Below are 14,806 nucleotides of genomic sequence, written 5' to 3' on the forward strand. Positions count from 1 at the left end.
GATGACAATGAGCTATAGAATACACAACGGGGGCAAATATTTCGGAGATATGTCTCTAGCAAAAAAGGTTTACTCGTTCTTATTGGGCGAGTTGATCAGAGTTGAGAGGTCGGAGAAATTCGCTGACGAGGTCGACGTCGCCGGCGATGCGGTTGTTGCGACGGCCGCAGCCGGTGACGACGTCGTCGGCGACGCTGCGTTGCTGGGCGCGGCCACGGAAGCAGCGGCCGCCGCTGCTGCGGCTGCGGTGGCCGCTGCGGCTGCGGTTGTCGTTGGCGTAAGCTGTTTGCACATTTCATTTAGTCGTGACATATGCTGTAGATACATGAGCTGTTGTGTTTGTGGCATTGTTGCCATAACCATGTTGAGCACATCCTGCTGCATAAGCGGCGATGGGAATGGCATCGCAACCGCCGGCGGGATAATAGGGGTAGCTGCTGCTGCCGCCGCCGCTGCAGCGGAGACAACAGGCGTGACCACCGGCGATTGTGGACGTCGAACTGCTGCAGCAGCTAGCATTGCGCCTGGAGTCATGAGCAGGGATTCAGCTGAAATAAGATGTTCATGGATGCATTTGGTGGAATATCTACATTTAAACCATAGTTAATTATGACTTCTTTTATTTTTTCTTTAACATTTTCCTTATCGATTTGAGACCATTACATTTTTCATCTTAAACGTGAAGAAGTAAAATAACAAAAAGTACATAATTCAAAAAGAAATGTAAAGAACAATATCCCTCTGCATTGAAAGGCAATCGGATGTTTTTAAAAATATGCGCTGATCTTGACTGCAATAAAATTTCCTCACGTATGGTTATCCACATTACTACTATTATAGTATGTAGAAATAATAACCGCCTTAGTAATCACATCAATCCACAAAATAAAACTCAAATTTTTGAAAGATTTTCAATGAGAATTAGAATTAGAATCTTAATGAATCGTAATTCGAGCTCTCTTCTGCGGTAAATATCAAGGAAATTTTTTTGTTTCATGCACAATCATCATTATCTTCCTGGACGTTTTTTTACGTCAGCTAAAGAGGAACAATTTCAGTAAAGGGCAAGAGATTATTCATCATTATAAACAAGTTAGAAAAAGTACGCTTAGCCTATTAATTGTTATTGAAAAATATCTAATACTGAGATCTGAATTAATGACGAGTATAGAAAATGGTTGATTCAGGTATTTACATGGTTAAAAATAAACATTTAAGAAGGATAAAGTGTAAAATCCAAAAAGTTCGTTTTTTTTTCACACACAGTCAAAAGTGCGGTGTTTTTTTTTCGATAGAGTAAATTAATTGATTTTTTTCTTCTCGTGCGTAAATCGTCATACCCTAGACGAAGTGCAGAGTTAGATTTAGAACGCAGTGAGTGATGTTTTTGAGGTTCTCCAAGTTCGTCAGTAGCTCACCTGCAGCCTGAGCGACATGATTCATTGTGTGTTGATTCATCACCGCCATCAACTCCTGATTCAGCATCATCGGATAGGGTAGTTCACCGATTGGTGTCGGATGTGGATACGGATGATGACTGCTACGCTCCTGTTTGCGGAATTTAGCACGACGATTTTGGAACCAGACCTCAAATAGATATCCATGTTATTAACGAGAGAGAAGGAGAGAGGGGAAAATTGTGTTCGGATATATTGCTAGCTATCAACTAGTATTGAACATACTGGTGTAGTAGGACAACGGACAATTATGAGCGTTCATTATGGGATCATTATTAGAGCAGATTTAGATAACGCGATGGATGTGGCTCGTTAACTAATGACTCAATATCTATGGTAATCTTTGCGAATAGAAGCGATTCATATTGCTACGCTGCTCGTTTCGAATCTCTATAGCGTTGAAAAAAAAAACAGCACGTGAAAGAATCGGTGAAGAATCCAGAATATCCACAACTTAAAACGTTCTTTTTCTAAATCCTCAGATAAAAAAAGCAACTATGTACTATACCAACTATGGTTTCGATGTGTTCAGCTAGAATGGAGAGGATTTTACATCAGGGAAAAGAAGAAATTCTGTGAGTCCTGTTGTTTTGATTTTTAAGAAAAAAAATCCTATCATTTTTATCTTTTCATTTGCAAAATTATATGCTTAGCTTAGCTTTGGTTTTTTTTTGCGAAGGTTTTCTGGTTTTCTTCGGGATCACTTGAAAATTAACGTATTCAAATACAACACCTACCCCAGTAAAGGATTAAAGAACGTCAAAAGCCTGGATTTTCATAAATATCCATTGCGAAAGAGCAGAAAATAATTTTTTTAATATGCATGTAGATAAAACCCGTCTAGGTTTGGGTGATAAAATAAAAACTGGCCATTTCCTATAGTCATTAATAGTTTGTGTCTAACCCGATGTTTTTCGATTTTATTTCGAAGAGTTAAGAATGAGGAAGGAGTTCGAATCGAGCCCTACTAGATGTTTGAGATAGGATTTCTCAAAAACATAATATACTAGTAATTTTTACTTTTTGAGCAATTTTTTAATGTGAAATCTAGTTTTAATCATAAAATTTTCTCTTATCAGCAGTACGTTTTTTCTGAATAAATTGAACATTTGACTTTTGAATTAGTTGTTTATTTTACTATGCAGAATGACTTCTTAAATCCAAAAAAATGCAAAATTTGTCGAATTATTTACAATTAAAACAAACCTGTACTCGTGCTTCGGTTAGCGTAACTCGTTGCGCAAGTTCTTCCCTGAAATTAACAGAATAAATCAAGGAATATTTTATACCTGGTAGTGATTTTTTCTTCATAATTTGAAATCGTCATGATTCATTCGATTACATCGTAAGGAATAGATTTTATCGTTGTCCTCGGATTGTGTGTGTATATGTTCGAATTGCACGGTAATTGATTTGAGGACCGCCGCTAATTGATTGCTAACAGGTGGCGGTGTGTCTTTCGAGCTCAGCACTTCCAATTAGACCACCCTGTCGTATTATTCTTTTCGTCGACGGGACGAATGAATGAATGAACGAATGAATGAATGAATGAATGAACGAATGAACGAACGAATGAACGAATGAGTTAAAGTGCAAATTCATGATTCGTCGTATTTATCGCATGTTCATGTCTATCCCCCCCCCCGCCTAACGTCATCAGTTAATTACTCATTATGATAACGAACTCATGAAAAACGACTGTCATAGGGGAATACAATTAGTGAGGCACGAGCGATTTACTGCTACAAATACTCACTCACGTGTGTATGTGTATATATATGTGTGTATATGTATGTGTGAACGTAAGAAGGCGAAAAAAAAGATAAGCTTAATAAGGATTTCTTCATCGGATGTACGGAAGATGATTTTGTAGTTGTCGTTGTGGAATTTAATATGTACGCTTTTGCTTCATCTCTCTCTCACACCCTCGGATTGAGTGCTGAGGTAAACGCAATAATTAATAGTCGTCAAGTCATCAACAATAGTCAATTAGGCTCGCACGCAAACGCCGGGACGATATTTGATGCGTATGCGTGTTACGCTAATTGCTTCGAAAGACTTGTAAACGATTTGGTGACCAATGAGTGCTAGCAAGGTGCAACAGAAGAAACGCTATAGATTTACTTAGATGTTTAAATATTCCACGAAAAAAAAAACCCCGTCCAGGAATAGTCACTATTCCTAAATTTTCTTCTAACCACTATTACCACCTCCCACCACCAAACTACCATTGTAGGACCGTACAGACGACGAGCGAATGTCGCTCATTATCGCGCGGTTCGATTACGAGCGTGACAGCTGTTGCTTGGAATTCAAATCTGATGGTTGGGAAGAAGAAGAAGAAGAAGAAGAAGGAGGAGGAGGAAAAAAAAATCTCCAAAAACCTCGTTAATATTATGGATGTAGTGATCTCTGTCCATTCGTTAGCTTGAATCAAAAATATCAGTTCCGAATACTAACGTGATTAGAAAGAGATTTGGGAATTAAACCGCCTACGATCATACATCATATATCGAAGCTTCCTGCCATTACGATAATATGTTCGGATTTAATAGTTCCTGCTGATGTACAAGAGATCGCTTAAATCTCCTGTATTTCTTAGTTTTCATGGATATTCGCTTTGATAGCGAACTGTTTTTTTTTTTCGCGGAAGACACGAAGAAATTTCCTTCCACAGCTATGATCGTGTGTCAGGGCGAATTTACACCCGTCTATACATATTTGGATGTGAGTTCACACATATACACATACATGGATATTTGTATCCGAGTCGTCTTTCTAATCTGTGTGCACCATAGTCGCGTGGGGACGTAGCAAAGCGAATTGACACTCAATTAGTGGCATATTCGCAAGCACCAATGTGTGAGAGTTTCATGCAATTTGCGCTATTACATAATACGGCAAAGTAAGCTTAATGGCACACGTAGAACGTAAATAGATATTTTTATAAGCACCGAAACTCACTACGCCTGTTTAGGATCCTTACGATCATCCTGACATACGATTTTATACGATATTTTAACGAAAAATACAAATAACAACACGATGGAATCGTTCGTACCTTGTAAAAACATCCGGATAATGTGTACGTGCGAAGACTTTTTCAAGTTCATCTAACTGATAAGCACTGAACGTGGTACGATACCTAAAATATCCAGATACGATAATGAATATTCGTACTGTACTGTACATAGTTGGATTACTGTCAATGTTGGAATTCTACGGCGTACCTTCGTTGTTTTCTTTTACCATTCTCATCTGGACTCTCACCGCCATCATCTGAGATATTCAGTGAATCTCTCTGTTCAGACACCGACGGTGCCGCATCGTGCATAACTAAACAGTGAATTGCAAGCAATCTACAAAAAAAACGTGGTGAGAGCTTTGAACTTTACAATTCGAAAAATCCTAAAACATCATCGTATACCTGGTTTCTCCTCCCTTCGCTCATCCTTATTGTCCGCTTTTGTCAATGAAGCAATTGCAAATGGACTATCAAATGGAACTGGTGGTTTCACCAATAACGGTGATGTTACACCGAATTGAGCCTGAAATTTCAAGGAATATGAGAGAAATAAGTAAGAGGATAAGTCGAACGAATAAAGTCAGGGATAAAAAATATTACAGTTACCTGAAATTGCTCAAGTTGTTTTGCCATCTCCGGTCTCATCACCAACTGTGCCATATTCATGATGTTAGAGTATTCGTTAGTTTTTTGACCGAATATACTGGATGGCTCAAATTTTTCGGTGGTACCTTGAGAGACCTGCTCGGACATCAAACGAGATCTGAAACGTTTCCATTTTTTTTATCCATAGAACATTTAAAAATCCGAATTATTAACGTGATACGTAAATACGAACCGAACAAACAAAAACAATTGCGAATTCGATAAAATAAATGAGGTAGAAGAGGAGAAAATGATAAGATGGTCAGCAGTTGTGATACGATTTCATTAATGGACTGTATGACAATGATTATAGCCTGGATAATAACCTCAATGATTCAATGTACATGAGGCTGTTGGGAGTCGAAATTGGCATGCAAAGTGCTTCATCACATCGTAAATCAGCACCGCCGAAGGCCTCAATCTCGAATGATATACGTAGTGCGATAAAACGAATTAGGCCTCCCGTCGTTGTTTAAAATATAACTCAACATTTTAATGTGCTATATTTAATAGGATAAGCGAATATCTAGTGATCGACACCTTTTGCACAGCAATATACGAGAATATATATATTATATATACATAAATTACATCTATACATAATCGAACACGATGTAATTATCAGCTACACTCATCACACACTGCTTCCGTTCTGAAAATTTTTCCTCATCGAATGAGAAAGTGAAGAACATGAAAAAAATTGCCTTAGTTGATAGTTAAGTGTTCGAGGTTGCAACAAGGAAGCACACGATTTCCTCCAGAAAAAAAGGTTGAAATGTCTGCAAATTGAATCAGAGATGATAGTTCATTGGAATGTTTTACTTTTCCCTAGAAATGATTGAGTTGAAAAGGATAACTCTCTAGATCCTAGAATACTTAGGAGAAATTGAAGAGTTGAAACCGGATTTTGATCACGCATCATTAGAGAGTACAATTTTTTTTGGTAATGTAACAGTTATTTTCCTGAGAAAATATGGAGGAGCGTTCTGATGTGAGCACGTTTTCCACCTCTTTTTTCCCCTCCTTTTGTCGTAGAAAAGGAAATAGGGAGCCCAGTTTGTTGCATAATTGGAAATAAAATGTTGCTGGAAATTGTTCAAAAATAAATCCAACATATTTCTACGTAAAGCGATAGAATTGGCCTATTTGCCTTTTTATATGGTTTGATGTAAAAAATAAGGAGTAAATTTTTAAATAAAATTTCGTGAAAACAAGGACACAGAAAGAGCAGACATTAACAGGAGAAAAAGAGGCTCGAGCAGGAACATGATTAGGGAGGTTAAGGAAAAAAAATCACTTAAGAAAGTCAAAAGAAACAATAACTCAATTTAGAGGTATTCTATTGCGTTGATTGCCGTATAGAAACGAAATGAACAATGACCGTTGAACGATTTCTGGACGAACAAATCCAAGTCATACATCCTCTTTTCGTTCCTATTGTCCGGCTACTAGCGAATGGTTCAGTATCCGTAGTCGTTCCATATGAGTTTTTAAGCGATAAGCGAATAAATGTGTAAGCTATCAAGTTTGTGCTAGAGCACAGGACGAGGTGCGATTGAGTGCCGACAGCGTTGAGTCTCAGTTGGTATATCCGCGATAATTGAATAAATTAATGAGATTGCGAGGTGGCGCAGCATTAGTGAGAATCGTGGTTATTAATTTAACACTGCATAATCCGTGTCCGTTAGATGTGAAACACATCGAACACGGAGGGAGAAAATGAAACTGTGAGATGAGATGAAGATATTGCGATTGAATTCATCGAAAGATATTGTATGCAAAGTACGATAAGAGAATCTTTAACTGTGTAAAAATAGTGACGATCCAGAATCATATCGCGCCGTGTGACAGGAAATAATGCCAATAAGAAGAGTCGTCGAATAACATCACATAAGAGTGTTTGAGGACGCCAGAATGTGAGATTTTTGGATGTGTACGGAGGTGAACTCAGGTAAACTGAAACGATTTCGAGAGTCCGTGTGAATGAGTGAATGTGCGTTATGTGTTGTATGTGCCTCCCACGATTGCCGAGCGAAAAAACTCGCGCACCGGGCCTCGAAAAACATACCATTTATCACCATTGCAAATCAAACGCTACATTCACTCACTACACATATGTCACTTTTGAACCCACTTGCTCGTTATTGATCCATGTTAGAGTTACAAGAACGAACGAACGAATTAACGAAGTGAATTCAATGTGTGCCTGGCTGCGGAAGCATATCGCTCACACCTCGACATCGCTCACATCACTACGTGGGATGATCCCAAGGCGATCAAATCTAATTTTGGAGAGTAGGATATCATAGACGAAAGCATGGCGCACCATGATGTGATTAGAATCTTCGGACGAGACGATAATTCATGGATCGAATCACGTCATTCGGTCAAGCACTCTCACTCACTCCGATACCACCCCAACTAACAATAACAAAAGAGATGAAAGGCTGCTTGCTTACAAGCGTCGATGCAAGAATGTTACGAGACAATTAGAAGTACACAAAACATCCACGATAACGACGACGACGACGACGACGACGACGACGACGACGATCAGACGACACTGCTGCAGCCATACACACATACACAACTTTGCCGCGACGCGACACACGGTAATGAGTGTGGGAAAATCGCGCGAAATGTGCACTGTGCGAGGGCGATTCTCAGTGAGGTAACAGGCGGAAACACACGTTGTATGCACGTACAAGATACGATACGAAGCGAACAGTAACCGCGATCACAGAAGCATTCATTGAAGCTGACAAGCGCATACACACAGATACATACATACACACACACACCTCCATGAATATCCAGTATGTGTGGCTGGGATTAATTTGGCGTGAATTATCCCGTCAAGAGCATTAATTAAGCCGCGCACTGTCATTAGTATTCTGATTGGTGCGCATAGGTTCAACTGGACTTACACTACATCACTTTTCCATGAAGCGTTAAAAATCATATACAATTTTAAATAGGTGTTCCAGGTGAGCACAAATGCACATGAGAGCATGTCTAGACGAGAAACAAGGATATCGTTCAGCTGGCTGCAATTTCCTAGCACAGCTATGACACCGATGATACTTCCCATTCTCTGGATACGGAGGTAGTATTGAAATATAAATTGTCTGCTGTTTACAACATTATTCAATAAACGTTAATTGAATTATGAAAGTGCTCGATTAAACCCGTATAAAAAGTCGTAATCGGTGGCTTCAAAGGATTCCGTGGGAAGAAAAAATGTTAGCAAACTGTCGTCGACTACAAACAACTTCGTACTGATTAATTGAGAAATGGGAATGAGTATGATACCTTCATCAGGTTTCCACATGAACGCTCTCTTATTAAACCGTGGCTTTCTATCACAAAGGCAAGCGCCTGTGCCCTTGCAAGTGAGAAAGTTTGTACCTCTTTAGACGGTAATCACTATGGAGACAATCTTAATTGAATATCGTTCGCATACAAAGAATATCTTGTACATAAATACCCAGCAAATACGAATGAAATTGTCGAAGGACATTAGAAGTTGAGGGTTGAGTGTAGAGCGTATAGAAAATGACAAAAGCCAAAATACGTGGAATAATCCGGAAGAATTGTAACGCTTGATAAAATGTGGAACATACGATATGATTTATGAATAGCTCTTTACAATGTAATTAGTCATTACTGTGTCACTTCACACCTCCAACATACAACCGGAACCTCAGCACTTGAGGGTCGCGTTGGAGTCTGGCCATGAGGGTCCACTACAACAATTCATTGCCTATTAACGCTCGTTGATTACTTCCTGTGGCATCTCACACCATGTCCTCGAATCTGGCATGCAACACGCGTATATTTGTGTATTTACACTTCTTGAAGCAGAAGTTCACGATGATCCGAACAGTTCAACATCAGGAAGAACCGTGGTACGTGTGTGATTGAGTCATAACGAGGAGAAAGATTAAGAATGGGTGGGTAATTATCAAAATTAGCATATTACCTAGCAGCCGTAATCCTGGACGACCCGATGACGACGACGACTCATACACGCGAACCGGTGCATAAACGATCGAGGAAACTAGTGTAGCATGAAATGAGGTTGAGCAATCAGATGGTTAGCCCGGTCAATTTCGGTTCACCGTGTGGAACGGATCCCGAAATGGTCAAAGACAAAACGAGGCGGCCGGAAGTGCTGGCACTGCCATCTCTCGCTAATTGAGGAATTATCGAAGTTTTAACGGCATCAAAAGGCTCCAGCTAAATTGTTCGGCGTTCCATTAGTGAGTTCGACTTGAGAGCTGCACCAGTGATTTGTCTTTGCACTAATTGGACGGGGAATGGCCGAGCAACGAGATTCACGTCAGCTTTTTTTTTTCGTCTCAACACTAATGCTAAATTTAAAATGACGATAACATGTAAATGTATATAGCAATTTAATCCACGTTAATTACAGAGTACAACTGTTATTATCGTTGTAAACTCGTTCAAAGATCCGATGCGATACATTGTTGACGGGATATGTTTTGGCTTGATTTGTTGTTAAGTTCATCCGCTATCACGACGATTAGTGATTATCGTCCGATTTCCTCTTTTTACTTTGTAATCACTTGTAAAGTGCAAAAATGTGAATGATGATCTAATTTATTTTTGTGGTAAAAAGTGCGTAACCTAAGCGAGAATGAGGAAATGATGAGGATGAGGGACAGACCGTGCGCCGTCGTTGTACGTTAGGCGGCGTTTTGATAAGTTAGAGATGAGCGTTTAGCGAGTACTATACGGATGAGGGGAAAGCATTAAGAGATCGTAAACTCCAGAAGAATCCAGAATATCTGGCCATAGTATTATCAGAAGTATGATTAGTGAGGGTGTATTGTCGTTACGCAAGTACGATGCTTATCCTTCTTATTCGATTAGAAATGATAATTCTGCGGATGAGTGAAAACTACTGGAAACCTCTTTAATAAAGTAGCGATAGTTGATAGTCAACGTGCAAGTTCAACGCAACGTACAATGCACTCAATTATCGGAATAGAGACGTAAGAAGTCCTGAGAAACGCGAATAATGTGGGAAGGCTCAGTTGCATCACTGCAAGCAAAGCGCTTGTGAAAAAAACTGCTCAAAAATCACAGTTCACGACAAAAATTGACGACATGACTTCTTTTTTTTTCTTAATGATGATAATATGACAAATAGTTTAGTTAATCCAAAAGCATGTCCTAGTTTTTGCCGTAGAGTCAATTAAAAATAGAGTTCGAGGGAAAAAAGAGTATTATATTCACAGCATAAAAAAATCAGATTAATTACATGTAATAAAATGACTGTGGGCGGCGAGAATGTAAGGAATTTGTTAATTTTCTTCGTAAATTGTTTTGTAAAATATCTCAATAGTGCAAGTGCAACTAACATATTAAAAAAATATTAATATAAATGACGTTGATGGATTCGTATCAAAAGTGGAACGAGATAGAAATCCGTCCGGAAGACGACAACGATGCGAAACAGCAACGATAGCGGCTAATTGATATTAATCGAGGCAATGATGGTCACTCACTCACTACGTCGTTCGTGTCTCGTATGTTCGCACACTCTCTACGCTGACGTTTCGTGTCTTGCCCCGCCTACTGCGAACATCAACACGCTTTGGTTACTGTATTATGGGCAGATAAGAAGAACGAAATGAATGTACTTTATCTATTTGTTTCTCCTATTAAAAATATCACACTTCTTTTAACTATGATCTCATTGATTTTCATTATGTACAATCGAATTGAATTAAAAAAAGTACTCAATGACTCAGCTATTTCGTTTCGTTCGTCCTCTGAGGAAAAAAAAGCAGAGCCTCACCCTTTACATTTTTTTTTCTCAAGTAACTAAAAATATTTGCAAAATAGCTGCTCAGTCAAATGTAGACAATATTTTGCTTTTTCACTCATTTTTTCTAATGTGTGCCGTTGATAAAACGTCATTTACTAAATTTTACTTGGAAATGTAGTTAAAATCAATTTTTGTTTAGTCCGTTTTAACTAACTATCAAAAACACTTGGATAGGGTGTCCTGGAGCAGTGAGACTAATAGGACCAATTTTAAGAAAGCTATCTAATTTTGCACATTTTTTGTCAAACAACTAAAAATATTTCCAAACTACCCGCAAAAAAAAACTCGATAACTTAGTTGTTTCGCTCCATTCGTCCTCTGAGGAAAAAGAAGCAGAGACTCACCTTTTACATTTTTTCTTTTCCTTAGTGTTATTATTCTCTTTGTAATAAAACTATCCATGGTAGTCTTTTTTATGATGGTCCCAATAAGTGCACCTAATGCAACAAAGATGAATTCTTGCTAGGTTCTCACATACTCTCCGACGATTTTTTTTTCCAAAAATATGACTGTGAATATATTTTACTTTAAAAAAAGCAGCCTTTTAAGAACTAACGATCACTACACTGTAATGCTTCTTAGATACCGTATAAAGGGATATTTACGGAACAACTAGGAGTTAATTTTGAGTGAATATGTTAAGGTATTAACACATATAATTGTGGATGAATTAGCAGTTTACTGGTAGGAAAAAATGAGGACACATTGTGAGGACATAAACACTGAGACACGCGTACACACATACACATACACATACAAACGACAACGATTCACGTTTTCCCACCTTATAGCTAGCGGAAATTAGTCGGCAACAAGTAAAGAGAACCACTTAGAGGGAAGTATGTGCTTGTAGCTAACCAATTCACACTATCCACTACTGTACATGCGTTATTCTCTTCGAGCAATCCTCACACTCATCCTGCCGACACCGATTCAATGCTGGCGGCAAAATATCTGGTAAATGAATCGTCCGCATCCAGTATGGCGTACGTTTGCGTGAAGAGAGTCATTTTAGCTAAAGAGAATGAGAGTGAATGAAAATAGAAAAAAAAAAAACACACCGGAATGTGATGAAAGGAAAGCGGAATTTTCGGATTTTGGGGGATTCGTTGTCGTCGGATGGTGCTGAAAAAAGAGATGTCGATGTGTTCGGAGGTAGCGCCTTAGGTGCTTGCGCGAACTGACGACGTTGTTGGTTCGTGGACGATGTGTTGGTGTGTGTTCGTATGAGCACATATATGCACAAACATCCTCATCCATACCGTATTAAATGACATTATTCGATGCGATGGCAAAAGCAACGGAATTGGCTCGCTATAAATGCCTAAACAACTCATCAAATGCAATACAAATGAATAAGAGAGTGTGCCGGTCGTGTGTCTTTCGTGCCTCCTCGACTGACTATCAAATAAACCATTATTATGCAACACTTATGGCATCGAGGCACGCTATTGTTGAACATTGCGCCGCCTTCCGAAGAAATTACGAGCGCCGCTTTGCTATTGGTTCTTTTCGTGGACATCCACCAGCAAAAAGATCCCACAAATCCATCAATTCTTCGTTCGTAACAAGGTGGTATTCGATGCAAGTTTCCACCACGTACAAGGTCATAGGTTAACGGAGTTCAGATCCTAAATCGCTGCAAATCCTTAATATTCGGAACATAGCCACGTTTACAGTTACATCTAACATTAAACCAAGTTGAAATAAATGCGTCAGATTTTTAGAATTAATATTGTTATTATTATACTATTTCTAGTTATTTACCTCCTCTTAACTCCAGTTAATATTTTAGTTCTCTCTAACTCATTCAACCTTTCTTTGAGAGTTACAGAGAGATGCAGAGTGATTGGGGAGTTCGGCTGCATAGACAGGAACACATGACATGTGTCCATCTTCAGTGTCTGGATATGAACACCATAGTTCTGCTGAAAGAAATATCCATAAAACTGTGGCAATACATCTCGTAGGATAAGCAAAGAAAATATCTTAGGCTATTGAAATATTCAGGGGATCAAACATGAGCCGAACGTTCTCATTTTTCCGTCTTAGTTTAAGTTTAAAGTTCATATTAAAAAGTATTTCTCGTTTAGTATGTAAATTCCTCTCAGGAAAAAAATTTTCCATAGTTGTATGCTGTCCAACAATCTCCAAGTCCTCTCTTCTTGAAACCTCGGTATTTGATAGTGTATTTATGTTCTCTTTCAAAGACCTCGAACCATTTTCAGGCCTTTAAAAAAAGACGAGTTTGTCGAAACGTCAGGCCAATAAAAAAGTTTCACATAAACCTCGTTGGCATAACAAGAAAACATAAATACACTATCTTCCATGGTTATTTGATATTATGCACAATTCTTTATCAATCCTTATCAATTCTGAAACGCTTTCAAATAATGGAATAAAAGCGTCCAAGGATTATTTAAGCACTAAATGATGTCCCTGAAAGGATTTATTTGCGGGTACTCTAAGGATTACTCCAAATCTCTACTTCTTACTAATAGCTAATTCAGTACGGTTACTAAAGCTGTGCCTGGAACATTAATCGGTGCAGATGTCGATGCTAGTAGGTAGATAACATTGCGGTTTCGTACTGACTACGGATTAGACCGTAGCACTTAATACGGTAATTGGACAGCAATTAGACTATTTCATAGTGTATCGGATCGTAGTGTGGTGGCCGGGTCTGATCGGGCCTCAGCGTCGGCGGCATCTGCTCAAACACCACGTCCGTCTGCAAAGCCGAAAATCGTCGTCGCCCACCTTAACCCCGGTCCAATTGAGGAACAATGTGCGTAATGACCGTATCAAATAGCAACCCAAGAGTGAATAGGGCGAAAGAATTGGGATACCCGACGGCTCAACACACAGCACACACCTATATTCAGCGATATTAATATGAAAATAGTTGATTCTATGAGGATCAATGATAGATACTGTGAATTCTGGAATATTTTCAAGTGCACATATTTCTATGAAGAAAACTAAGGATAAAGGATCCCTTAACTAACCTCTGATGTAAGATTTGTAGTAAGTAACAAAAACGCTTTGAATTTAACTCGATTTAAATTTCAATGGGTTAATTCAGATTTTCTAATTTAAATAATCAAATTTTGAATATTCTTTAAAAAAACCCAAAGAAAAAACCCATAGTTGATCTTAATAGAGGTCCACCCGCTGTCAGAGACCTCGGAGCTCAAAAAGAAGATTTAACGCTTTCTGAAAACCGTTAAAAAAAATTAGGAATGCGGGAAGGATGAAGATTTTATAGAGTTGTAAATTGTCCTGAACTATCTTCTGGATAATGGTAACAAACCAAAATACTTGCCCTTAAGTGTCCAGATCGAAAGTAATTACGCCAAAATTCTGACCCTCAACAGTTCAGCAGAAGAAATAATTCCTTTCGAGTTCCAAAAAAAGAAACAGTTGAAAGAGTTTTTTTCAAAATCCAGCATTGCAACCAAATTTTTCAGCTTAGAACCTACTTCATAGATCAAGTGTCAGCAGCATAAAAATACAACACGATACAAAAAATGTTCTCCAAAATTTCCACCAGAAGTTCCATGAAGCCAAAAGATCTTGTGGAAAAAATGAAGGAGAATGAAACTATCATTCTCCCCAGAATTTCGGGGTAATTGTGCGCTTATAGGAGAGAGTGGAAGTCGAACTGTATCCCACAAAGAAAACTGAGTAGAATTCTACAAGGATTGTTTTCTAAACAACGAAATTTTCGCCCTCAGTAACAGTAAGATGAGGTCTTAAAGTGACTAATTTTCTTTTCGTTTCCTTCTTTTTCAAGCAGAAGATACAGTGTTTCTTGGCAAC

The 14,806-nt window shown here is 38.6% G+C and overlaps 2 protein-coding genes across 3 annotated transcripts; both read right to left on the reverse strand.

The window, feature by feature from the left end:
- Positions 1-69: 69 nt before the first annotated feature.
- RB195_021225 (uncharacterized protein) lies at positions 70-8,218 on the reverse strand (the record flags this gene model as incomplete). Of its 2 annotated transcripts, none has more annotated exons than XM_064207849.1 (8): positions 70-548; positions 1,419-1,587; positions 2,664-2,709; positions 4,519-4,602; positions 4,688-4,793; positions 4,885-5,005; positions 5,089-5,245; positions 8,055-8,218. In XM_064207849.1, the coding sequence occupies 8 exons, from the start codon at positions 8,216-8,218 to the stop codon at positions 70-72; spliced, it is 1,326 nt and encodes a 441-aa protein (XP_064063730.1). The 2 variants fall into 2 exon arrangements, with proteins under 2 accessions (XP_064063730.1, XP_064063731.1); XM_064207850.1 differs by lacking the exon at positions 8,055-8,218 and adding an exon at positions 7,627-7,703.
- Positions 8,219-11,898: 3,680 nt separating this feature from the next.
- Positions 11,899-12,244, reverse strand: RB195_021226 (uncharacterized protein; the record flags this gene model as incomplete). The annotated part of the gene is made up of 3 exons (XM_064207851.1): positions 11,899-11,999; positions 12,046-12,109; positions 12,170-12,244. The coding sequence occupies 3 exons, from the start codon at positions 12,242-12,244 to the stop codon at positions 11,899-11,901; spliced, it is 240 nt and encodes a 79-aa protein (XP_064063732.1).
- Between the last annotated feature and the right edge of the window lie 2,562 nt (positions 12,245-14,806).

Source organism: Necator americanus, chromosome X, assembly GCF_031761385.1.
Source record: "Necator americanus strain Aroian chromosome X, whole genome shotgun sequence".
NCBI classification, from domain to species: domain Eukaryota; kingdom Metazoa; phylum Nematoda; class Chromadorea; order Rhabditida; family Ancylostomatidae; genus Necator; species Necator americanus.